The sequence below is a fragment of the Monodon monoceros genome, unplaced genomic scaffold (assembly GCF_005190385.1).
Source record: "Monodon monoceros isolate NGI ecotype Baffin Bay Population unplaced genomic scaffold, NGI_Narwhal_1 Super_Scaffold_5, whole genome shotgun sequence".
NCBI lineage: Eukaryota > Metazoa > Chordata > Mammalia > Artiodactyla > Monodontidae > Monodon > Monodon monoceros.
The window spans coordinates 10,787,949-10,813,495 of NW_021703782.1; the positions used below are offsets into that span (position 1 = coordinate 10,787,949).

Sequence of the window (25,547 nt, forward strand, 5' to 3'; positions counted from 1 at the left end):
ACACATATATGTATGTATATTTATATACTCATGTAGCTTGAAGATTTCAATTTTAAATCTAAATATTTTAAAATGTAAATTAAAAAAATTTAATGTAAAGATTACTTTAAGGAGATATATATATATATATATATATATGTATATATACACACACACACAAACCTTAAAAATAAATATTTGTATCAGAATCCCCTCATTGATGTATGGAAAGCATGGCCATATAACCTAGTTGGTCAGTCCTGCAAAGTCAGATTTACTGACAGAAAAAGTCGAAGTCAGAGCTTTAAAAAATTCAAATGTTATGATGCAGCCCCATGGCAACTTTCTCACTTCTGAATTTACATGCACAGGTAGGGATAAGATAGACAGACAGATGTGGATGAGGCTGGCTGCAAGTCTGTCCCTACATGAAATAAGCCTCCTCTCATTCAGTACGTGTTTCAGAAACTCTCTTCTGGCTTCAGGGACTCCCGCCAGGACAGCGCCTTCTTGAATTGTCCCTTGGGATCCCTTGAGTTTGGGGTTTTTAACATGCTGGAGAAATACAGCATAGTAAGATTCAGGCTGGGAGAGAGTATATTTGTCTTTTGCAAAGTCAGAGAAGGGCTATTATCAATGGGGGATGGGAAGGAAGGAAGACATGTCTTAGGCAGGAAGTTTTAGAAAAGAGGAGCTTCTTAAACCGTCCATGCCCGTAAGCCTCATACAAGAGATTACTGTGCAACTAATCAGGAAAAAGATAACGCAGTCATGAGGTTAAGGTATCGGCACAGGGCCTGGTGGAGCCGGTTAAGATGGACAAATGCATCCAGGCCTGATTCTCTTTTTGGCTGAACTGAAACCTGGCCTCAGAATCCTTCTCGACACAGTGCCAGGCTCTCGGAATCAATGACTAGGGCAGGCACATGAGATAGCATAGACTTGTCATTCAGTAATATCAGCTTCACAAGTAGTAGCTATGCATATTAACATTAACATTACTATTACATATTCATTAATATTAATGACTGCATTAACATAACATAGGCTAGAAAGGGTGGTTGTAGGAACTCGAAGGAGAGAAAGACGATTTTCTGCGGCCAGGATCAGGGAAGTCTCCCGGGAGAAGGTGGTGTTTGAACTGGACTTGAAAGCTGGGAAAGGAGAGGGGTCCCTTCGAAGCAGGGTGGCAGGGTGGGGGTAGGGAGCCCAGCCCCACCCTGCCCCCTCCACGAGCTGCTCACCTGTACATGATGATGTTCATGTAGCAACTGTCGCGCTGGAAGCAGGGGCTCAGCAGGATGTCGTCCCCCCGGGTGAAGCGCACCTCCACGGGGTAGTGGGCCACCACCTTGGGGTGCGCCTCCAGCATGGCCTTCAGCTCCAGCAGGGCCTCCTTGGTCTTCTCTCTGCACTCGGCCCAGGGGGATGGAACCCAGACCTCAAGAAGGGGCCTCCTGAGCTCCCATGAGGCTCTGCACGGCTTCCCAGCCTTGAGGGCCTCGGGGATCCCGGTCCCCAGGAGGCCCCTTCCTCATGGCTGCTCTCAAAGTCCTCACAGAAGAGGAGACCTACCAACTGCTCCCAGCTCAGATCCCAGGGACCCCACCCAATCGGGGGCTCCCCTTGGGTCTCTGACCACAGCTGTCCCATGCCCCAGCCTCCTCTTTTTCAGACAGTCAGGTCACTCTGATTCCAAGACTTCTACTTTTTCTAATAGTCCTTCCCCAAGAGTGTGGTGGCCTCAGCCCCTGAACATGGTAACAGAGGCACCCCTTAAGCCCTGGGCACCAACCCCCCCCCCCGCCTTTTCTTGAAGAGGGACAAAGAGGGGCAATTCAGAGAGAAAGCTGCAGTGATCTGGGCTACAGACCTAGCCTCAGTCCCGAGGGGGTGTGTCCCTAGGGACTGAGATGCAGAGTACCGGCCCCCAGCCTGCTCCATGGACTCAGCCGACGAGGGACAACGCAGGTGACAGTCTTTCAGAAAAACCAGATGCTGGCCAGCCTGCTGTTACCCAGCTGCATGGCTGGAGAGGAGCTGATGGGGAAAGCGGAGGGGATCCCCTGGCTGGTTTCCCTGAGAGTCACAATGGTGCAAGGGCACCAGATGGGGATTCAGAGCCTCCAGTTTGCCCCCCACTAATAACAGGTAGAACGGGGAGCCTGGTTGGCAGTGTACGTGCTAGGGCAGATCCCAAGGGAATCTGTTTGTTGCCGACCCACCCGCAGGCTGGCCCACACAGCCCCTACCTGGGGATGGCCCAGTCCTGCACGTGTTGCTTGAAGCGGCACTCGTAGGTGAAGATCTTGTGGCTGCGGTTGCAGTTTTCCTTCTTCCCATTGAACAGGAGCCAGAAGAAAAAGCGGTTGATCCAGCCCACGAGGCCTGGGAGGAAGGTGCTGGGGGGGGCAGGGCAGAGGGGCCTGTGATCATTGTATTATCCAGCAGTGAGTGAGAGCCGGCTGTTTGCTGGGCACTGGGCTGAGTCCTTTACAAACCAGGACTTCATTCTCCACATACTCTGCCATGTACGCCTACCTACAGCCTGGAAATCCCTCCAGGGAATGTGAATATCGCCCTCCATCACTCTCTCCATGGCTGCCCCGTGATCCAGTTATGGATTTTATCTCACATTTTATCCCTCTCTTCCCCTTTAATGACTAGGTTATTTTCAGGGTTTGGGTTTGGTGAAAAACCCAAACTTTGATTAAAAAAAAAAAAAAACACGTAACATAAAATTTACCATCTTAACCATTGTTTAAGTGTACAGTTCAGTAGTGTTAAGTATATTCACATCGCTGTGTGGTGCACCTCCAGAATCTTGCAAAACTGAAGCTCTGTCCCCACTAAACAACAGCTCCCCACTGCGCCCTCCCTCCAGCCCCTGGCAACCTCCGTTCTACTTCCTGTCTCGATGAATTCGACTACTCTGGGTGCCTCATAAAAGTGGAATCACACAATATTTGTCCTTTTATGTGTCTGGCTTAGTTCACTTAGCATAATGTTTTCAAGATTCATCCACATTGTAGCATGTGTCAGGATTTCCTTCCTTTTTAAGGCTGGATAGTATTCCGGTGTATGGACATACCCCATTTTGTTTATCCAGTCATCCATCAGATACCTGTGTTGCTTCCACCTTTTGGCTGTTGTAATAATGCTGCTGTGAGCACAAGTGTGCAAATATCTCTTTGAAATCGTGCTTTCAGTTCTTTCTGATATATCCTCAGAAGTGGAATTGCTGGGTCATATGGAAATTCTATTTTTAAGTTTTTGAGAAACCTCCGTACTGTTTTCCCTAGCGGTTGCACCATTTTACATTCCCACCAACAGCGCAAAAGGGTCCAATTTCTCCACATCCTCGCCAAAACCTGTCATTTTCGGTGTAGTACCACCACATGCCACACCATAACAAAGGTCTTTGTACTTATATTCTTACCAGATTGTTGGGGCAAAGGGCAGGCAGAGTTTTAATTTCAGCAGGTTGCTGCCAGTTTAATTTCCATAAGGACTGTAGTAATTCACCCTCCTTCCACACCTGGCCATCCTGGGAGGACTTGATTGTTGTAAGCGGCCAGTGGGGGCCAGTGGCCTAGCATGGGGGCTGGGCTTATGGATTCTTGTGTTTGGAAATGAGCTGCCCAAGGAATTGCAAAGGGAAGGCTCTGTGCTTCTTGGGCCATGAAGGAGCTGTCACCTGGCTTTCTGCTCTGGGAAACTCATTCACCAAGTCACATTCTTCCAAATGTATACTTACACACACACAGATTAAAGTTCATTTTTTTTGTCTTTATAAAAGAAATCAATTTTCACTGTAGATGTGTTGGGAAGCCAAGAAAGCAAAATCAGCCTTCTCCTTGCTTCTCCTTCTCCTGCAGGGGTTGGGAGGGTGAAAAGTACACGCTGCAGGGGTTGGAAGAGGAGGAGAACGCTGTCTCTCTCAAGGCAGATGCTCTCTGGTGTCCCAGGCCAGCATGGCCATGGGGCAGCTCCCACCGGCCCCAGGGCACCAGGCTGTTCTCAGCACAGGAGCTGAGCTTGGCCCTGGTCCTGGCTGACCCTCCAGGGATCTGTTCCCGAGAAAGCCTGTCTCTCTGTCCTGGTCAGCCAGGGCCAACACCATCACCCATACGGTTGACCGCTACTGAACACCTCAAGGACAGGGACCAAGCTTTTCGTTAGCATTTCCTACACAAATACTATGAGCCTCCTCTAGGTGCCAGGTGTTCTTTGGGGCTCTGAGGATTGACAGGACAGACAGCATCCCTGCCCTCATGGGGCTATAGTGAGTCTGATCGCAAAGCAGCCATTAAGTCACCAGGTATCCAATCCATTATGTTAGTTTTCATTCCCGCATCCTTGGGCACATAATTCAGCAAGAGGCCCAGAGCTGCAGGGATGAGGCTGGGTGGATGCAGTTTCCAGAAGACATGAAAAGGGGGGCCACATGGGCTGTGCTCAGAGGTCACGGAGCTCCCTCGGAGCATCCGCCCTGGCTGGGATGTGCCAACTGTGATTTACAGCCCAATTTATTTAGATGCTCCCTGGGACCAGACTCCACAGACACAAGCACATAAAACTGCCAGGCTGCTGTGATGGAAGGGGAGAGAAGCTGGCTGGGCATTTTCCACTCTCACCCCCGATCCGTCATCTGATGGAGCGATGGCCTCTAGGTTGGGCTCACCATCTTTAAAAAGACACCAGAGTCCTCAAGATAAAAGACTAGATGGCTACATTTGATAAAATTAAATACATCTACACATGATAAAACACCATGAAAGTGAAAGATAAGACACCAACAGGGAGAAGGTGACGCAACACACATAACCAGAAAAGGGCTGGTGCTCAAGATACATGTAAATAAAGCTGTACAAAGCACTAAGAAAAAACCCAATTTTTTAAAAGAACAAAGTGCATAAATGGGCACCTCACAGAAGAGAAATCTGAAAGATCAATAAACTGAAAAGCTGGGCAACCTTATTAATAATCAGGGAAATAAGAATTAAAAACCATAATGAGGTACCATTTAACACATAGCACACAAAAATTTAAAAGCCTGACAGGTCCAATTTTGCACAGCTTATGGAGGACGGAGAACCTCACAGTGCTTGGCAGTTAACTTGGTATTACCACTTAGGAGAACAACTTGATCTTATAAGACGAAAGATGCTTATACTTGGTGACCCAGGAATTCCACTCATGATTATATACTCAAGACATCAGAAGCAATTTTCCAGAATGCTCACAGGAACGTTGTTTGTAATGGACAAAAATATTCCTGGAGACAACCCAAATATCCATCAACAAGAGCATGGATACATACATCGTGGTAAATGCGTACGGTGAAAAATGACTACTTACAGCTATTCATATCAACATGGAGAAATATCACTATCAAAGCTGAATTACCAATTTCTTCTTTCAGGATTCAGAAAACTACAGTATCGATAAAAGCAAGAGAATGATAAGCATAAAGTCTGGGGGGGTGGTTTACCTTTTTGGGGAGATACTGTGATCTGGGAGTTCCACCCAGAGGACTCCAATTTTACTAGTGTTGTCTCACTTCTTAATACGGTAGCAACAACAAGATGTGGGTGCTTACTATATTAGTCTTTATATTTTAAATTTGTGTTGCCTATATTATTTACATGTATGAAACATTTCAAACATCTTTATCTGATGCCATTCCATGTCTTGGCTGGATACAGAGTCACCACTCAAGGCCCCATAAAACCTTCCCCATCACTCATAGTTACGTGTTTGGTGGCAGACATGGGGCCTGAGCCTGAGCACAGACTTCAGGCTGGGAAGGAGGTAAGAAACAGGACAATACGAAGCTTCACAACACCTGTGAGCCAGGGAGTGCGGCTTGGGCACTGGTATTTTTTAAAAAGCTCCCCAGGGTTGAAAACCCCTGCTCTGGACCCAGGAGACAGACCCAGTTTGCACAACTAGGTAGGACGTTGTTCTTCTGATGGACCACATCTGCAACAGTATATGGCGGGTGCTCGGAAAAGAGACACTTGCATTCCTCCTACCTGATCCAGAGCAGGAACTCCAGTAAATAGAATCCAACAGCATAGTCCCAAAACCAGTTGGCTGAAGAGGAGGGAGGCTGAGAAGCAGAATTTGTGGTCAGTTTGGGGCCAGAGCTGAGTGTCTCCTTAGAGGGAGATGTGTCCCAGGAGAGGCTGTGTGTGTGTCATGGGGGAAGGGTGACCCACCTGCCAGGATGATTGAAAGCCTCACTTCCTACCGCTGATTCCCATGCCCTATCCCCTCGGTTTCATGCTTTTTTTATATGTTCATGTATTCATGTATTTTGCACAAGACAAAAATGTGCATCTGTCCCTCCTCTTCAGAGCCCACGAGCCGGGTGTCCAGCAATCATCCTTTATGAACCCTATGCCAGCCCCTTATACACACAGTAGGTGTCCTGGCTTTTGCCTGACTTGTTCAATCAACAACATCCTAAGTGATGGTTTTGTTTTCTTCTGCTGAGAAGCAGCTTGTTTGCTAAGGTCACAGTGGGGAGACAAAACCAAGGGTTTCTTCACCTGTACGGTTGCGGGTGGGAAAGATGGGGGTGCTGGAGGGAAGGTGGGATGTATTAGCTGGCTTCTGAGGTCTAGCCCAGCTTCCTAGGACTCAGCCTATCCTGTCCTGCCCACACCTCTGTCCCCTGTTCCCCTGCCCCACATCTAGATTGTCTCTTGACCTCACCCCTACGCATCCCTCCCCGCAGACACATGGACCCTTACTGGGCCCACCTTCCTTCTTCCTTCCACCCTCTGGCCTTTTGTGCTTCTCTCCTCAGGCTCAGTGATGCTCACCCTTGCTTTTCCTCTCACCTCTCACGGCTCAACAGCACGATAACAGGCGTCAGGCGCCCTGGGAGCTGGCGGGAGGGTGGGGACGTGTGGGAATGGTGGGCTGTGTGTGAGGAGGGGAAGATGTCCCGGCTACCTTGTTGGTGTGGTCCTGGTAGATGACGCTGACGTTTTCGCTGTGCGGGAACCAGAGGAAGCGGAAGTATTCGGATTTTTTCAGGTGGCTGTCCAGGTTGTCAAGAACCTGTCCAAGGCAGGAGGGAGGAGCAGAGATTGTATTGGTCACAGGATGACGGTGGGGATGCTGGGAGCCAGAGCCCACCATCAAAAGAAAATACCTGAACTTGTCCTAACATTGCCAAATAGCACAGAATGTGTCTTATAAGATGCTGGCCGTTAACAATATCCACTTACAGGTGGACTTCCTTTAGTAACTTAGAGGACAAAAATGACCTCTCATTTGTTCTGGCTTGAGTAATTACTATCTATGTAAGTTTGGGCAAGTGCCTCAGTTTCCTTATCTGTAAAGTGGGATTAATAACAGTACCTATGTCAGGACTGTTATGAAGATTAAATGCATTAATGCTTAGAAAGTGCTTAAAACGGTGTCACAAGCTTGGTGAGCCCTGTACAGGTACGGGCTGCTGCTGCTACTCTTACTCTTACATTGTCATTGTCATCATCGCTTATCCCCACAAGGCCTGACATGTCCAGGGCCCTCAATAAAATGGACAGGAGAGCCTTGCTCGAATATGGCTCATCATTTGCACACGTGGAAATAACATTGCAGAGCAAATCATGTCTCCTTGACATCCATCAAGCTGATACAGGACAAGTTCTGAGCCAAAGCAGAGACGGATTTGGGGTTTGACAGGCAGCCGGGAGGTAGGGGAGGAGCAGTGGTCTTGGAGTAAGTTCTGGATTCATGTCCTGGCTCCGCAGCTGCATGACCTTGCAGGAACCACATCCCCTGAGCCTTGGCTTTCCCACCAATAACATGTGGGCACTTGTGCAGATGAAATGAAATGACCTATGCTGAAGCTTCCGAGTTGAGTGCCTGCCACGTGGCCTGTGCCCAGTGGAGAGTCTTGTTTCTGAATGTGAGCAATGCTGCCACACATTTAGGGCCCCGGCCCTATTCCCCACCTGCCGAGTTCTCAGCTGTGAGTCTCAAGAAGCCCTCTGAGGCCTCTGGGCAGCATGTCTTCATCTGTAGAGACCTTAATAGTCTTCCTTCCTCCCTTCCTTCCTTCCTCCCTTCCTCCCTTCCTTCCTCCCTTCCTCCCTTCCTCCCTCCCTCCCTCCCTCCCTCCCTCCCTCCCTCCCTCCCTCCCTCCCTTCCTTCCCTCCGACTGTTGTGAGGACCAAGGGAGTTGCCAGATGTGAAAGCAGTTTATAAGCTGTTAAACACAACTTGTGATCTCCACATCTGATCAGGAAGGGAGGTGAAGCCAAGATGAAGCGCTGAGGCGAGCCCACCTAAAACTGCAGTTTGGAGCATCTGGGAGCAGTGGGGGAACTTTAGAATTCTGGATCCTTGTCGTCACTTCAGGGAGGCCCCCTAACTTGTTAACCGATGCTTGATGGGGCCTGGGGGATACAGGAATGGGTTGCCTTCCAGTGACCTGGCTGCCATGCTAAACCTCCCCCGGCCCATGCCAGGCCCAGGCTGTCGGTCACCCTATTGCATCTCCGCACGTGTCTCTCCAGTCTTCCCTATAATCCGCTCCTGCTGCCAAGGACTGTGGCTGACTTAGCTGCCGCCTTCGCTCTCACCGGCCCTCTCGCAGTAGCCTCATAATTTGCTCCATTTTGCATCTCTCCAGACAACATCACAGGGAAGCACCCAAACACAGCTCAAAAATCCCCAGCAGCGCTCCGTCTCCTACGGAATCGAGCCCAAACAGTTCAGGACTAAGACGCCTCCTTCTACAGACACTGTCCGGTACCTTCACCACTGGCCACGAGTGAGAGTGGAGTACCTGGAAAGTGGGATCTGAACTGAGATGTATTGTAATTTTAAAGCTCCATGTAAATCCGCCCCCACCCCCCGACCCAAAGCTCTCTCCTTCCATTCTAAGCAGTTTCTATTTATATCACATCCATCCCAGAAGTATATTACAGGTATTGAAGCATACATCTGTCTCTGAAATTCATCAAGCGTCTCCTATAGGTCAGTGACGATTTCATTCATATTTAGTTTCTCCCCGAGGGCAGAGATCAGCAAATTTTCTTTCTGTAAAGGGCCAGATAGTAAATATTTTAGGCTTTACCGTCTCTGTTCCAGCTACACAACTCTACCATGGTAGCGTGAAAGCAGCCACAGAGGATACATTAACAAGGAGCGTGGCCGTGTGCCAATAAAACTTTATTTACAAAAGCAGGCAGTAAGCCAGCTCTTCTCTGTGGGCCGTAGTTTCCCAACCCCTTGCCCTAGAGCTGCTAGCGTAGCTCCTTGGACACAATAAATGCGGGAGGGCCCTATGATTCCTTATTTGAAGAGGAGGGCCTTTTCTGCTGGGCTATAGACCTGGGGAAAGTTCAGGAAGAAACTCCAGAACCCTGTTACTATCACTTCCCTCCTGACTGGGTGGTGGACCCCTGACCCATCACCTCCGGGCAGAGCTGATTTTCTCCTGGGAGAGCAGGGAACACAGTCTGGGCCTTGGATGGAGGATGGGGCTAGGACACGAGAGAGCAGAAAATCCCCCATTTCCTCATGTCCCAGCATCCAAGGCCATCCTATATTGCCCAGAATCTTAGCAGTAAATGTAATGGTGCCCCTTTCTCAGCTCTGGTGACTGAGAGATGCGTGCCCAGATTTCCACCCCGAATGCAGTGATGAGAGCCACTCTCACATCACATTTTGTGCCTCTCTCCTGATCTCTGTCATTTCTTTTCCTCCCTGAATTAGAGGGACAAGGCATATCTTTTTCCCCAACACTAAACTCTAAGTTCCTGGAGGCATGCACCACGCATGCTCCAGCTCTGTACCCTCTGTGCTCCCTAACTCAGCATGGAGTGGTGGCTGAACGATGGAGCCCATCCAAGGCCCATCCCATTGTGAGCTTAACTCTTCTCTCCCTTCAGGGCCTACAAACAATCCTATCTGGAGGAGGAGGGTCCCTAGGATCATGGATTTCCTCGGTCTGACTTGTGGTTCCTGGGAGCACCATCAAAGGGGTTTGGGCCCCAGAGGAAGTCTTCCTTGCCATGTTATTGGCATGAAGGGTTCTAGAGGATTCATTCCCCCCAAATTAGTGCCACTACTGAGTTGGTTCTTGGGACCTGGTTACCAGGCTCAAGAGCAGAAGCTGAGAGCTCCATGTCCCATGGCTGGAGGTTACCCAGTCATCAGCGAACGACCACCCAAGATAGTGGCAGGCATTGGGATGCTGCTGACAAGGCTGGTGTGTCCCTGGGACCAAACCTGCTTCCCAGAGCGTAGCGGGAGCGGGTGATGCAGGCAGCCAGCTGTACCCCTCACATCTCATTGTGGTTTGCATGGCATAAGGGCAAAAGGTTGACAGCAATTTCCAAAATCCTCATGTCCTCTCACGGGCTATGATTTCATACCAATCAGACTGCAAAGAGTCAGAAATGCTGAGACTGTCATAAAAAGCCATGAAGGCTGCCCTCTTCTTGGCCTCACTGCCCAGAAGCACTGATTCCGAACTCCCCCTTCCCCTCATACGGCTTTGAGCAACCTTCAGAAACCGTGTTGGGATGTAGTTAAGAACATCAGTCACGGGAAGCACGGAATTGCATCTGAGATGGACCACACACAGCATGGGTGGGAGGAGATGCGGAAAATCCCAGAAAGGGATGGATTTTCAATAAATTCTTGACCAACTGACCTTGAGTTACCTGGTATTGAGGTCTGTATTTTGTGGACCCTGGGGAGGTAAAAAGACCTCAGATAACATCCCTGCTCTCCAGAAACTGACCACCAAGCAGGAAGGAGGAGGGAAAACAAATGTTAAGAGGCTCCTGAGCAAATTAGGGCAACCAGCACGTGTGGCCTGGAAAGTGCAGTGTTAGATTCAGAGTCTAGAATCTACCCACAGAGCAGGTATCAGTAGGTAGTATTCTCTTCGAATAAAGCCAGAGAGAGGACGGACTGAGGGTCCCTCTCTCGGAGGCTACAAAGGGCAGTGGACTCAAGTGCTGTGTGTCCTTGAGTCCTGACAGCAACCCCGTGGGGACAGTGGTGCTCCTATCCCTACTGTGTCAGTGAGGAATCCAAGCTGGGGCTGGGGGAGGGAGGAATTGTGCAAAGTCACAGCGGGTCAGTGGAGAGGGCGGTCTGGCTCAGAGAGGTGTCACAGGCTCTACACTGCACCCTCGTGGTGGCTTTCCTGGGACTCTTCCAGAGCTCAGGCTGGAAGCCCCAGGATAGATACACATGCTGGATGGGAGGAAGGGAATAGGAAAGGAAAGACACACAAGGGAAGGCAAAGTGGCCGAGAAGCTGAATCTTCAAACCCGCCTTTACATGCAGAAAGCCATCGTCACAGTCCTTTGTCCTGGCTTCCTGTCCTCTCCTCCAATGCCCTCCTGTGGCTCACGACCAGCCCACCTGGAGGGCTTGGCCATCAGGGAGCCCACCCTCGTCTAGAGGCGACATGAGGCTGGGGGGCTGTGTGCATCTCGGAGCAGCTGCTACTTAGAGGCAAACGCTCGGGGCAGCATGGTCTGCAGCCCCAGGGGAGGTGGGACAGCTTCCTAGACACCTGAGTGGCAAGAAACCGGGAGCCGATGTCAACGTATGAACCCAGGAAGGTTTACTGTCTTCCTATCGGTTCTCAGGAACCTGCGTGCTCCTGGAAGTGAGGCCCCATTATTTTTCCTTTTGGATTAGAAGGAAAACCTCCATGCAACTCAAGAGTGAGGAACAACTGGTCTAGTGACGGTTCTCCGATCGGTCCTCCTTCCTTCCTCTATGGGCTGTTTCCTCCTATAGGGAAGCAGCCTGGGTCTTGGATCCCACCTCCATCTTACACTTCTTCCCAAGCATTCCCAGCCCCTTGAAGGGGCCCCTTAAAGGCTGCTCTGGGTGGAGAGAGGGCAAAAGTGAATCGAATGTGGGCCGATTGACTGTACATACTGCTGGCAGTAAATGCCAGGGCTGTAAATGCCACCCACCCTCTGTGCGGTCCTCATCTGTGGCCGGCGACTGGGGGCAGGGAAGGCTGTCCGTGGGCGTCCTGCGTATGCTGATGCCGGGCCCGACAGAGACCTAAGCTGGGTGTAGGGCGCGGGGCGGCCTGGCAGCAGGAGCCGCTACTGGGTAGGGAGAGAATCCACGGGGGATCTGCTGACTCGTGGAAGAGGGGGAAGAGCAGGGTCTAGCCCCTGGAGGCCTTGCAGGATGGGCTGGGGTCCCAGGGGAAGGACGGGGCCTTCCCACCAGGGTTCACGCCCCTCCTTGGGGATAAGGGCCGAGAACGTCACCAGATGCTCCAGGGGAAAGAAAGAATAACGTAAGAGAGGACCCTCTGTCTGCAGGGCTGGGTGACGAGGTGCGGACACAGTCTTGTATCGAAGTGTCGCACTGGTTTACAGAACGTCCGCGCTGAAAAGGACCTCGGGGTTCACCTAATCTGACCCCACTTTTAAAAGACAAAGAAACCGGGGCTCCAGAAGTTTGAAGGACTTGGTCAAGGTCACACAGAGTGAGCTGCACAGTCAGGCTTGGGGCCCTGCCTGCTTCCCCAGAGCCCTTACAATATACTCATTGAGTGTTACTGCTGTATAATTGTGTGTGTGTGTGTGTGTGTGTGTGTGTGTGTGCGCACACGCGTGCCCGGGGGCCAGTCCTACTTGCAAAAAAGAAGCAATCTCTATCTCTGGGTCAAAGTATTCAGCTTCGAAATGAACAAGTTCTGACCTAAGTGAGAGGCAGGAAAATAGATTCAACAACTAAGCACGTTGCAGCCCCTTTCTGGTTGGAGGTGGTCTCTGCCCAGCTCCCTTCTTTGCCTGCGACGCCCACCCCCCCCCTTAACCTGCCCACTGCTCCACTGAGACCATTCTCACCGAGGTCAGCAATGGCTCCTGATGGCCAGACCCTCATGTTGATCCCTGATTCCCCACAGCGCTGGACTCCTGGCTGCTCTGTCCCGGACACTAAGGACTAAGGCTCCCTTCTGTCCTCCCCCAGACCCTCTCTCCGTGGGTGATCCCATCCACTGCCGTGGTCAACCGCCCAGGGGGCTGTTGATCTCTGCTTTGGGCTGAAACGCATCTACCCCAAATTCATATATTGAAGCCCTCATCCTCAGAACGTGACTATATTTGAAGCTAGGGCCTGCCTGGAGTGAACAAGAGGCCTAGATCTGCCCCTTAACGCTGGTCTGGGGAGGCAGACTGGAGGTGGCCCCCAAGAGCTCAGAGCCCGGGGTGGTTCCAGGCAGTCACATGGACCAGCCCCACCCTCATGGGGCTCCCTGGCTTAGCCGTGCATCGTCACTGCCAAGCAATTCCTTCTTGGGCCAAAACATCAGGCAGCTCATTCGCCAATACTGGCCCACGCAGGCTCAGCATTGATATTCTAGGGGTCAGTGCTGCGCCCCCTACAGGCATCCCCAGAATCACTTTCTCAGCCACCAACTGGGATTAAAGTTTCTGCGGTTAAAGTTTCACCAAACACCATGCCTCTGAGTAAAGGGCCTTGTGGATCTAAATCCTTTGCCTTGAGGTTTAATGCATTAGAAATTCCAATGGTAAGGATTTTTAGACCAGATTCTAGGTAACAATATTTTCCATTCGTCACTGACTAGGTACCGTGGGGAACGTGTTTTAATACTGAACTAGACACTTCGCAGGTGTTACCTGATTTAATCCTCAGATTCAATACTTTAAGGTAGACATGATTTACTTTGCTTTTAGATGAGGAAACTGAGGCTCAGCAAGGTTCAGTGGCTGGCTCAGGGTCACAGCTTGGAAGTGGTACTGCCAGCGTTCAAGGCCAGGTCAATGTGGTCCCCAATCCCACCATAACCATGTGGGGCCAGTAGTGCTTGCGTCACTGCCGACTCCATCTGCACAGAGGGTCTACCTGTATTGAATGGTGAGGTGATTATGGAGGAACTCAAATGCCAAGGAACTTAGAACCATAGATTTGAGTCCTATAGCTTAGTGATTACCAGGGATAGGTCCATGCTTGCCAGGCATTTCAGGCCTACTCCATGCTACCCATCCATCCATCCAGTCATTCATCTCATTCATCCATCCATCCATCCATAATCCATTCAGCCATCCATTCATGCATCCATCCATCCATCATCCATCCATGTATCCATTCATTCATCCACTCATTCATGCATCCATCCATCCATCATCCATCCATGTATCCATTTATCCATCCATCCATCCATCCAGCTAACCAACATGGGTTTTCATTCATTCAAAAAAACACTGCTATCAATCAGAAGCTATCCTTTCTGCCCCGCATCATCCAGTTCCTCTGAGCTCCCCTGACCTGCTAACAAAGGGATACTGCTACAGTAACCTAGGGCCAACGAAGGTCTGGTGAGGTCAGCCCACTGCCCCATGCAGGGGGCCTACAGAGCCGCGGGGGCTCTCAGTGGTGCATGACTTACTAATGCCCTCCATTTATTTTCTGAGGCTGAGCGGTGATGAAGGAGAGACAGTACCTCTGTCAAGGTTGAGGGAAAGGAAGTCTCCTGCAAGTAGAACTGGGGCACGCACTGCAGGGTGATGGTGAGGACGACTCCAAGGCTGCCCAGGTGCACCCGTGCCGCCTGGAACACCTCTGCGTTGCTGGACTCAGAGCACAAGAGAATGGTTCCGTCGGCCGTCAGGAGGGTCAGCGCCACCACCTGGCAGTGGGAGAAGAGCCACATTTCAGAACCCCTAGACTTTGCGTGATGCCCTCACTTCCCCGTTTGTCCTTGGAAGTGAGGCCAGGTGTCTCCTAGTCCCAGAAGCCCACCGTCATCTGGTCACAGGGAACTTTCCCAGCTGGGTCCCCAGTCACAGCCTGAGGGAGCCTCAGTCTTGGGGGAGGGAGGAAGGGGAAATGGGGAGAAGGAGGCTGTGTCTGGATGGCACTGGCCCTCAGCCATGTGGTTCCGTGGGACCCCAGTGGCTTGTCCTGCCACCACTGCCTTGGTCATTCTATGGACTTCACACTGGGGATGCAGCGAGCTTGTCCTCTGCCCGGAAGAAGTCTAAGATGACACAGGCTCCAAACAGCCCTGAGGCCCTGGGTACAGGGGGCTTGTGAAGGCAAAGGGAGGATGTGTGTGCATCCGGGGGAGAGCCGGCCCTGCTGTCCCAACACGCAGCCCGGGGACCAGGGTCCCCTGCAGGCTCTCTCTGCCTGTTGCCCCCCTGGGCACCGACTCGAGTCCATCTTCTCATTCGGGGACCTCTCACTTGCCTCAGGAACTAGATTCCCCTACTTGGCCACACACAACTGGAAACCTCTGGTCTCTGCAAAGAGTGGGCTGCGCAGTTGAAGACAGGCGGTTATCGTCAGTATCCTGGCCCCCATTTCCAGAGGAATCCTCTTTCATTGCCTGTGGAAGTACTTTTCCACACTCTGCTACCTGCTCATTTGGATGCAAATTGCTTTCGACGTGTGCAGTTGGTGGCTGGGTGCTCAGGGTGAGAGAACAGATACAGCTGAACTAATTCTAATTAACAGCAACCAAGACGAAAGAGGAGACATTGGCAGAAATGGGGCACGGTGGCCCTCTGTGGGAGTGAGGGCGTCAGAATGATTTTTATAAAAATCAGACTTTGGGGCTTCCCTGGTGGCGCAGTGGTTGAGAGTCCGCCTGCCGACGCAGGGGACGCGGGTTCGTTCCCAGGTCCAGGAGGATCCCGCATGCCGCGGAGCGGCTGGGCCCGTGAGCCATGGCCACTGAGCCTGCGCGTCCGGAGCCTGTGCTCCGCAACGGGAGAGGCCACAACAGTGAGAGGCCCGCGTACCGCAAAAAAAAAAAAAAAAAAATCAGACTTTGTCTGAGATCCAGGGCAGAGCATGAGAGCTGCCAGTGAAACACTGCAGCAGGGCCCAGTGACAATAAAGGTGGACAATGGTTCACCAGCTGTGTGACCTTGGGCATGTGACTTAACCTCTCTGTTCCCTCATCTGTGAAATGAGGAGAATAACCAACTCAGAGAGAGTATGTGATGCACCCAGCTAACTGCCTGGGGTACAGTGGATATTAAATATGCCAGTCCCCTCCCGTCTCCTGCGTGCAGGGGCCCATCCTGTTCAGCTGAGCCTCCTCAGGGAAGTGGCCAGTAAATCTCATGTGCATTTTGATTTCTGGCCACTCAGAATTCTTTTCCATACTCTGCTGATCATTTTGTAGAAACTGAGGCAACCAGCTTGACCTCACCCCTGGAGAGTAGACCAGGACTGTGGCCAAATCTTGGGAGGGGTGGTTTACTATCCTTCAGCCCCAGTTACCACTGGGCTCTCCTGGACGGTGAACCCTGCTCTGAGAGGGTAATGACAAGTCTATGGAGGGCTCTGAGTGCCTGGGAATCAGGTCCAACAAAACCTACCTTGCTTTGCTTCATGGTCGAATGCCCTGGGCCTTTCCCCTTCCCTGGCTCATGGCATCCCCTCAGGATGCCTCTCCCTTGCCTGGTGATTCTCTGAGGCTTTTGTGCTTGAAAGAGGGGGGAGGAAAAGGACAAGGGCCACCAGTGTGAGTGCATAAGGTTGATGAGAAAGCAAAGTGCAGATTTAAGGAACAGTAACTCTGAAGTGGCTCCCCCTCGTGGTGTGTGAGAAAACAAAGTGAAGCCCTGGAAAGTGCTGTTGGCCATTTTCTATCCACCCCATGCAGCTCTGGACTGGAGCACGTGGGACCAGCTCCCAGAAGCCACAGTCAGACAGCACCTGCCGGGGTGTCCGTCTTCCTTAGAACAGAGGAGCCGTGCTCCTGGCTGGTTGACTGGGGAACACGTAAGCCATCAGTGCGGTCAGTGCCGCCAGGATGCTGACATTTCTTTGACAGCGTAGAGTGTGGGCTCTGGAAAGGGCCTTGTCCTACATACAAACCCATCACAAACATGTATTGAGCACTAACTGTGTACACTCAGCTAAGCACCCTGCACGCACTGCTGTTGCGATCATCCCCATTCTCCAGGGGAGCAAACTGAGGCAGCCAGAGGGGAAGAGACCTGTCCCCTCCCTGGTCACACAGACAATAGTCAAAGAGCTGGGAGGCAAAAGCCAAACACCAGCACTTAGCAGTGATGTTCCGATGGCCAGAGGCCACATGGCCCAGAGTGTAGGTGGACTTCGGCAGAGAGGCACGCGGTGAGCTATGGCCAGCACGAGGGTCTCTCTCTCTCCCCCGAGAGTGAGCGGCCAGCCTCCATGGGTACCCCCCAGCAGCCTGCTTCACGGAGCCATAGCCTGGCCTGTTAGAAGCTCCTCCTAAAACTGAAAGTTAAAGGAGTTTGCCCCCCAAAGGGGTGGCTCCTGATGCAGGAGTCATGAACTGTCATCCAGCCCCCTGGCATTGACACATGCTGTCTCATTGAACACCCTCCCTGGGTTGAGGAGTATTCTCCCCAGGTGACAGCTGAAAACAGGAATGTCCAGAGGAGTTAAAAATCTGCCTACGTGCCGCACACAGCACACATCAGGCTTAGGTCTGGGGCGCAGGTCTGAGCCCCAAACTTGTGCCCCAAACTGGGCTCTCGTGAAGTTTAAGAAATGCTTTTTGGTGAAGGTCAGGTGCGGATCCCAGGCCTGCCTGTGCTGGGCTCCTTCCTGGCTCCTCCCCGACTTGCTAATCTGGAAAGTCCCCTCGCTGGAAAGTCCCCTCGCTTTGCCTGGCTCCTGCTTCAGACCTTTCAATGGGGATGGGACCCTTTGCTCTGCTTGCCCTTTTCCCCAGGGTGGCCAGGAGGCTCCTGAGAGGCAGGGCTGCGTCAACATGCATGAGGGCGCCTTCGTCACTTGTGTCTGCTGGGGACGGATGAGGGTTAGGGGAGACGATGTTTCTGAAGGACCCCTGCCGAGTCTCCGTCAGAGGTGAGACCGGGTGGGTTTGAGGCCCTCGTGGAGCTGTGCCGACACTGCCCTGGAGTACCTGCTTGTCCAGCAGCCACGGTGCAAAGGGTGAAAGGGGCTCCGTCCCAACCTCCCCTCTCCCTGGCAGTCAGTGGCGAAGCAGACAGACTCACCTGGGTGGCCAGGATGCCGTGCTTGATCCCCGTGTTGTGCGTTCCGGACCCGATGACGCCAGCTGCAGTCACGTCTGACACGGCTCCCAGGCTGGAGGGAGGGGGAGGGACGAAGGGACCAGTTAGGCTTCCTGTGACAATGCCCCCTGGGGTTTCGGTGTGAGGCCCCTCAGAGCAGAATAGTTGATCCATCTCCTGCCTGGGAATCTCGTCCCCAACTTACCACATCTTAGATCGTCTGACTCAAGCCAGCCCTTGTCTGTGAGCCGCGTGGCCCGTCAGATGAGCTAGTGGGGATACGGCTCAGCTCCGAGGGGAGGCCTGCCTGCCTGCCTGCCTCGGGCTTTCTGCAGCCTAGAACATCCCTTTCCTCCGACCTCCATCTGCCAGCAATATCTTCTCCACCAACCACAGGCCAAACGCTCCTACTTCTCCAGACTTCTCCAGACCCAGCCTATCGAGGCCTGTAGAGTCCCCATGTCAGAATTGCACAGCCATCCCAGGATGGTAGGAGGACACAGGAGAAGGAGATCATGTCACCCCCTGCTCAGAAACCTCCAGGGTCCCCCAGGGCCTCCAGGATCAAGCCCGCACCCCTCAGCCTGGTGTTCCAGGCCCTGGAACAAATAATAAGAGGATGCTGTGTGCACGAGGACCAGATTCCTAAAGGGGAATAAGACGCCTCCACCGGCGTGGGCTCTGAGGACAGGAATTAGAAAGATGTGCTCAGATCTCAGGGTCCAGGCAAGAGAGTGGGTCAGGAGTTTTTCAGAAATCTTACTTCTCAGGAGCTTTCTCTGAGACATCCCAGCCCCGGCTGAAAGGAGAAAGGAGCCAGTGTTTACAGAAGGCCCACTGGGAGCCAAGGAGATTGGAGCTTTGCACGCTACACGACAGCTTCACGATAGCCCAGTTGCCTTGGTTCACACTTGAGAAATGAGCCCACCCAGGAGGGCGGGTATTGGACCCAACCTGGCCCTCAGCACAGACCCAGGGCCCCAGAGGCAGGAGGGCCCTGGCTTCCAAAGAGGCAGGTTGACAAGGATGAGGAAATCTAGCCTCATACCCTCCTGCAATGAGACCTGGGGCGGCCCTGGTGAAACAGGAAGAGGAGGAAAGAAACCGAAGCCTCTTCCTTCCTCTACCCTCACTCTTGTGTCACTCTTACCTTTTTGTCCACATTAGTTGGGTGACTTGGTGATATCACCCCTTGTGAAAATACCAGAATGTTAAAAGAAGATCACAGAAGTCCTGTCGCAGGGAATGCCCCAGCGTGTGGAAAGGCAGATGCGCGAAGATGTTCATCACAGCATCATGAACGATAGTGAAGAACTGAGGACGACCATGTGCCCGTGACAGGGGAGGGGATGGTTCACCAACCTGCAGTAAGTCTACCCTTGTCCACGAAGCTCACAGAGACTAACGAGCAACACGGAAATGGGCTTGGGACCACGTTGAAAGAGCTGATCTAAGTGTCCATTGACAGATGGATGGATAAGGATGTGGTGTGTATATACAATGGAATATTACTCAGCCATAAAAAAGAATGAAATAATGCCATTTGCAGTAACATGGATGGACCCTGAGATTATCATACTAAGTGAATTAAGTCAGAAGAGAAAGACTAATACCATATGCTATCACTTATATGTGGAATCTGAAATATGACACAAATGAATTTATTTACAGACCACAAGTGGACTCACAGACATAGAAAACAAACTTACGGTTACCAAAGGGGAAAGAGAGGGATAAATTAGGAGTTTGGGATTAACAGATACACACTACTATATATAAGATAGATAACCAACAAGGACCTACTGTATAGTATAGGGAACTATATTCAATATCGTGGAATAACCTATAATGGAAAAGAATCTGAAAAAGAATACACGCACACACATATATGAAACTGAATCACTTTCCTGTATACCTGAAACTAACACAACACTGTAAATCAACTATGCTTCAATAAAAATAAATAAATAAGTAAAAGAAATAAGCTGGACAAACGTGAGGCCCTCAGGGAGGAAGACCTAGGAAGGAAGGATTAGACTTTAGTCCCCCGAGGGGTGGAGAGAACAAGGGAAAGGTCACTTCCAGAGTCTGTGGAGCAAGACAGAGCCAGGAAAATGAAGGGGGAACCGACACTTACTTGGTAATTACTGTGTGGGGCACCTCTGACTCACGCAGGCCTCTGAGCGCCCCTATTTCACAGACCCATTTTCTAGATGAGAACTCTGAGGCCCAGAAGGGTCAAGGAACTTGAGTGACAGCTGGTACAAGGTAGAAGCAGGATTTGCACCCAGGCCTGCTTCTGGAGCTGGGGTCTTCACCAAGCTGCTGTCCTCCCTCTTAGGAACAGCGCCTGTGTCCTGCTCCCTCTGGCTCACCACACAGTGGGAGCTCCAGAGCTTCCCAGCTGCGTGACTTTGAGAAGCACCTTTGCCTCAAGACCCTGCTTTATGCATCTTTAAATGGGGCCTTCCTCCCAGGGATGATGATATGATGAGAGAGGACATCAAGCCACCGGCATGCGGCCTGACACAGCTCTGTGCTTCCCCCCAATCCCCCAGCCACTCCCGAGGTCCCCACAGCATCCTTGGAGCTGCAGACCTAGGTGGCCCCTGGGATACACAGGACAGGACATCCAAACTCCCTTTGAGAGGCAGATGAGCCCTGTGTAGGCAGGTACTGGAGGAGGACTGGGTCCCCAGGGAGGACAGAGATATATCATGAACAGGGCACAGAGATGCTCCAGGGCCCAGAAGCTAAAGCCTGTGATTAACAGAACATATCTCCTGTAGTCGCTGGTCACGGAGATGTGTCCGCTAGCTGCATACAGACCCCTGCGCGCTCCCACACCTTCCCTCTCCTGGGCTTTCTTCACTCACACTGCTCTCTCTGCCTGAATCCCTTCTCTCCTCTCGTTTTTCTGGTTCACATCAGGTCATCCTTTAGGGCTCAACCAAGGGCACCCTCCTGCAGGAAGCCTGCCCTGATTCCCATCCATTCACACATTCCCCTGCCTGCCAAGGCTGAACACGGGCCCCCAGGAACACCACGGTGCCCTGAACACTTCTCTGGCATTGAGCCTCTTGCTTTGTGTCACGCTTGTCAATTCGCGGGTCTGTCTCCCCACCTTGCAGGGAGCTCCTTGTGAGTGGGTCTGGGTTTTATTCATCCTGGCCTCTTCTGGGCCTGAACAAAGCCTGCACATGGTAGACACTCCATAAATGTTTGAGTTGCCATGACCCTTGGAGAGGCAGAAACAGAATAGTTTTCAGAGTGAAAAAGTATAGTGATGCCTCAGGGCCTGCAATGAGAAAGCTAGGTGAATGGACCACCCACACTTGAAGACCAACCACAGGCTTCTATGGTGGCAATTCCAGCTGTGAAGAGATTGCTACCCCAATATCCAAAATAATTCTGTCACTTGTTTCTAGTGGTTGAAGCCCCACAGTTAGACATTCACTCCTTTGGCTGCATTCAGCCAAATTCATTTCCTATTTCGGTGGAAGCCTCCTGATATTAAACTTGAGCATTCACTGATACCACGTTTGGAAGGAAAAACAAGTGAAGCCACATATAGGTATACCAGGAAGCCCTGTGTCTCAATCAGCATATGCTCTTCTGCTTCTCTGAGTGCTTACTTTGTATATCTTTCTGTTTGGGTTCATATAGTTTTATTGCAAGTTTTAAGAAAGGCTTAATGCATGGTTTTCCCATCCCTGTACTAGACGTTTTTTAATGCTAGCCTGTTTCTTTCTATTCTCACACAATAGCCCCTGAACACAGGGGATGGGGAGATGGGTACTCTGTGGGGGAGGAACAGGGGTCCAGAGAAACAGGTGCATCCTAAGAAGTGCTTCTCTCTGGCTCCTGACAGATGCTTGAGTGTCCAGCCAAGGCCAGGGCAGGGAGCAGGGGCCATCACTGGCCCCCCTGGGAATCAGGGAGGTGGCTCTTACTTGGACAAGGCCAGGCCGTGCTTGTCCAGCTGTGGGTGCAGGTCAGCCAGGAGGATGCCGGCCTCCACGGTCACCTGCTTCTTCTCCGTGTCCACCTGCAAGAGACCAGCAGAGATTGGGATGAGCTAGACCGTCGCTCAGTCCTTGTCCTGCAGTCCCGCAGGGCTGTGAGTACAAGCGTGTCTCCCGCTGCAGGCAGCCAAAGGGGTGCAGGCAGAGCCCTAGAGTGCTGGGGCTTTGGGACTATTCTGCGTAACCCTTCTTTTCACAGGGGAAAGAAATAAGAAGCAGGGAAGAGAAGGGATTTGCCCAAGTCACTGTGGGACTGGGAGAACTGTGTTGTGTCCTGAGACCCACTGCCCCCAACCATGGCTGCCCCAGGGGCTGGGGGAGGAGAAGTCTCCCTCCATTTCACAGCGAGGAGACTCAAGTTCAGGGACTTGAAGTCACTTGCCCAAGGTCACACAAACATCGGTGGCGGAACCGAGATGAGAATCCCATCTGTGTGACTCCAAAACACACGTTCCATTGACCCCGAGTGCAGAGCCTGGCAAAATGAATTACTGGAGCGCAGTCCTTACTAATTAGCGATCAGAGTTAATTTCTGCCATGACTGATGTCTTGAGTGGAACATTTTCTACGGGGTGGTGACCGTCAGCCTGAGCAAATCAGGAAATAAATAGTAGAGAGAAACCCAGAACGTCTGCTAGCAGGGCTGGAGGGGAGGGTACCCGGCAAAAATTACAGCTCAGGGGAGCTGGCCCCGTCAGGTCAGGTGAGAACAGGAGCCCTCCTAACGGGCGGCACGCCTGCCAGTACTCTCACTCCCAGGCAGGCACCTGAGGTGGTGGTGGTGGGGCCTGAATTCATGGCTGAATTGCATGGACAGTATCCCAGCACAGGGCTGATGTCAGACCCCTGAGTCTGCAGCCCGCTCTGCTGCGGATCGGCTGTGTGACCTTAGGCAAATCACTCTCCCTCTCTGATCTTCAGTTTCCCCATACATAAAACAAGTTAAGTGCAAAGCCTTCTGGATTTGTCATTGTGAGTTCACCTCTGGGGTCCTGACTTGCCATTCTTGTTCTAGAGAGGAGAGGAGGCTCTGGCCGGAGGGGAGGAAGGACATCCTCTCCGTGGCCACAAGGGGGCGCATAGACCAGACGAGAGGCCTGAGCAAGCCCAGGCAGGACCCCGGGGAGGGGCGATCACTGGGGACCAGGAATTGGGGGGTCACCTTGGGACTCAGAGGTGGGGAGGGGATAAGGCCCAAGGGAAAAGGCTAAGGAGTCTCCGCCTGGACTCTGAGACGGAGACCACGGCTGCCCGGCATGGGGCCCAGCAGAGGTGGGGAGCCCAGGGCTCCGAGTACCTTGAGGACGCGGTTCATCTTGCCCATGTGGATCATGAAGCCGTCGGTGCAGGCGATGTCTGAAGGCGAGTGGCCACCGCCCACCACCTTCACCCGCTTGTTCTGCTGCCTGGCCAGGGCCAGCACCTGCTGAGGCAACGCCTGCGTCAGACCCGGCCCAGGCCTTTCCCTGTGAGGCCACGGGGCCACCCAGGCTCTGGGCCCCCAGCCCCCCAAGGCCCTGCCTGGCTGGAGGCCGCTGTGCAGGCCACTCCGGGAAAGAGCCAGAGAGACGCGCCGGAGAGCGAGTGGGAGGGAGAACCAAGGAAGCACCCCAAAGTGGGGCTCCTGGGCGTGCTCCCCGAGGCAGCTGGCAAACCTGATCACATTCTTCTCCTGGGCAAAACCTTTCAAAGGCACCTGGTACCTTCAGAAGAAGGCCCGTCTCCTCATGCTGGCCCACATGGGCCTCAGCTGCCTCCCAGGGTGGATGAAGGCTCCCGGGGGCAGGGGCGGTGGCTTAATTTGACACCGTAGCCCCCCCCCCCCCCCCCCCCCCCCCCCCCCGTGTCTACCCCGGGCCTGACGGGAATAGGCCGTCTCTAGTGATCTTGAATGAATAAAGAAATGAATGCATGGTGTCACTCAAAGGAATCCATACTCTTTCACCCTTGTGTCTGGGCGTGGAATACCAGTCTCAGGATTTATACCTCGAGGGGTTCCAGGGTCAAGGAAGATTGGGAAATGCTCCATAGCACTTGTCTTCCACGCCCACCCCCATGCGCAAAGCACGTTTAAGGCTGCAGGTTCTACTGAATGTCAATACAATGAAGATATCTGTTTAACACCATCTCCCTCGTACTCCCTTGACCACACAACTATTTTTATTTCCTCCCCACCCGCCCCTCCGACCCTCCCAGCTCTCCAGGGAAACACAGGCCTGCAGTAGCCTCCTCCTATTTGTAATTCACAGTCGTGCAGGCTAGCACGGCTAGAAACAGCCTTCACACGCAGGACATCGGCACCCCTCCACCCTCTCCCCTCAGCTCAGAATGAAGCATATTGCCTCGGCATTCAAGGCCCTCAGATCTGTTCAAAGCCACCTTGCCTCCCAGCCTTCCTCTTCTGCCCTCCCCTTCCCCCATGCACCCTCCGGCAGCCATGTCTGATGACTCTCCAGGTGTCCTCCTCACCTTCCTTCACCTCACACTGCCCTTGCCCAGCTCCCTGTGGAGCTCCTATGCATCCTCCAGGGCCCGGCTCAGTGACCACCTTCCTTCATTCTCATGCATGAGACGTTGGGGGTTTTGAATCCTGGTTTGGATCCTGGCTCTGACACTTACTAATATGGGAAAATTACAAAGCCTCTCTGAGCCTTAGTTTGCTCATCTGGAAAATGGGGGTAACAATCACTAACTCACAGGGGGTTGTGGGGATGGATGAGACCACAGATATGAAGCAGTGGTGCTGATCACTTAGTGGTGACAGTGCCGTTCCCACCACTCTCCTCCAAGTGCCCTCACCCACACCTGTGCACAGACTCACACCCATGCACACACACACAGCATGAATTTCTCCCTTCTCTGTTCTCTGCTGGTGCTAGTGAAACGTCTGCATCCTCTGGGGTTAGTCACATGCAGCCTGTCTTAGGGGCAAGTCTTTTAAGGGCAGAAGTCGGGTCATGTCCATTCATTCATTCATTCATTCACTCATTCAACAAATATTCAGTAAGTGCTTCCTGTGTACAGGTCACAGGGCTGGGTGCTGAGGATAAAATGGAAAAGAAGACAAGCATGGTCTTAAATCCTTATGAGGGAGAGAGACAAAAGCATGCAAATGTTCATGTCAATGAAATCACCCCAGGTTTTGAACATGCAATGAAAGAAATAAGCAAGGAGCCGAGATACAGAAGATGGGGAAATACTCCGATAAGATGGTCTGGGAAGCCTCTGAGGAGGTGATTTACTTTGAGGTCTAAAGGATGAAAAGGAGTCAGTCCCATTAAAAGCGATGGGACAGGCATCCCAGGCAGTGGGAACAGCAAGTACTAAGGTACGGAGGTAGCGAGCCAGGGCCGGAGAGACAGGCCCAGAGGCCCAGAGGATGCATGGCCTTGGGGCCAGGAGTTGGGGTTTTATTCCACAAACAATGAAAGCCTCTGAAGAGCAAGGAAGTAGCCCAATTCAACTTAGATTTTAAGAAAATTACTTTTGCTGATTGCGGAAAGTGCATTTG

General features: G+C 52.1%; 1 protein-coding gene across 2 annotated transcripts in view; it reads right to left on the reverse strand.

Annotated features, from left to right (window-relative positions):
• Positions 1 to 25,547, reverse strand: part of LOC114884384 (L-gulonolactone oxidase) — a 35,457-nt gene that overhangs the window by 7,172 nt on the left and 2,738 nt on the right. Inside the window, exons 3-10 of one of the 2 annotated variants that reach the window (XM_029203373.1) lie at positions 23,334 to 23,459; positions 21,965 to 22,059; positions 17,994 to 18,084; positions 14,468 to 14,653; positions 6,946 to 7,053; positions 6,018 to 6,094; positions 2,232 to 2,405; positions 1,224 to 1,388 (exon numbers count right to left, since the gene is read on the reverse strand). In XM_029203373.1, the coding sequence (XP_029059206.1) occupies positions 1,224 to 1,388; positions 2,232 to 2,405; positions 6,018 to 6,094; positions 6,946 to 7,053; positions 14,468 to 14,653; positions 17,994 to 18,084; positions 21,965 to 22,059; positions 23,334 to 23,459 (1,022 nt within the window). The remainder of the gene's footprint in view (positions 1 to 1,223; positions 1,389 to 2,231; positions 2,406 to 6,017; positions 6,095 to 6,945; positions 7,054 to 14,467; positions 14,654 to 17,993; positions 18,085 to 21,964; positions 22,060 to 23,333; positions 23,460 to 25,547) is intronic. The other variant, XM_029203374.1, reaches the window with a different exon arrangement.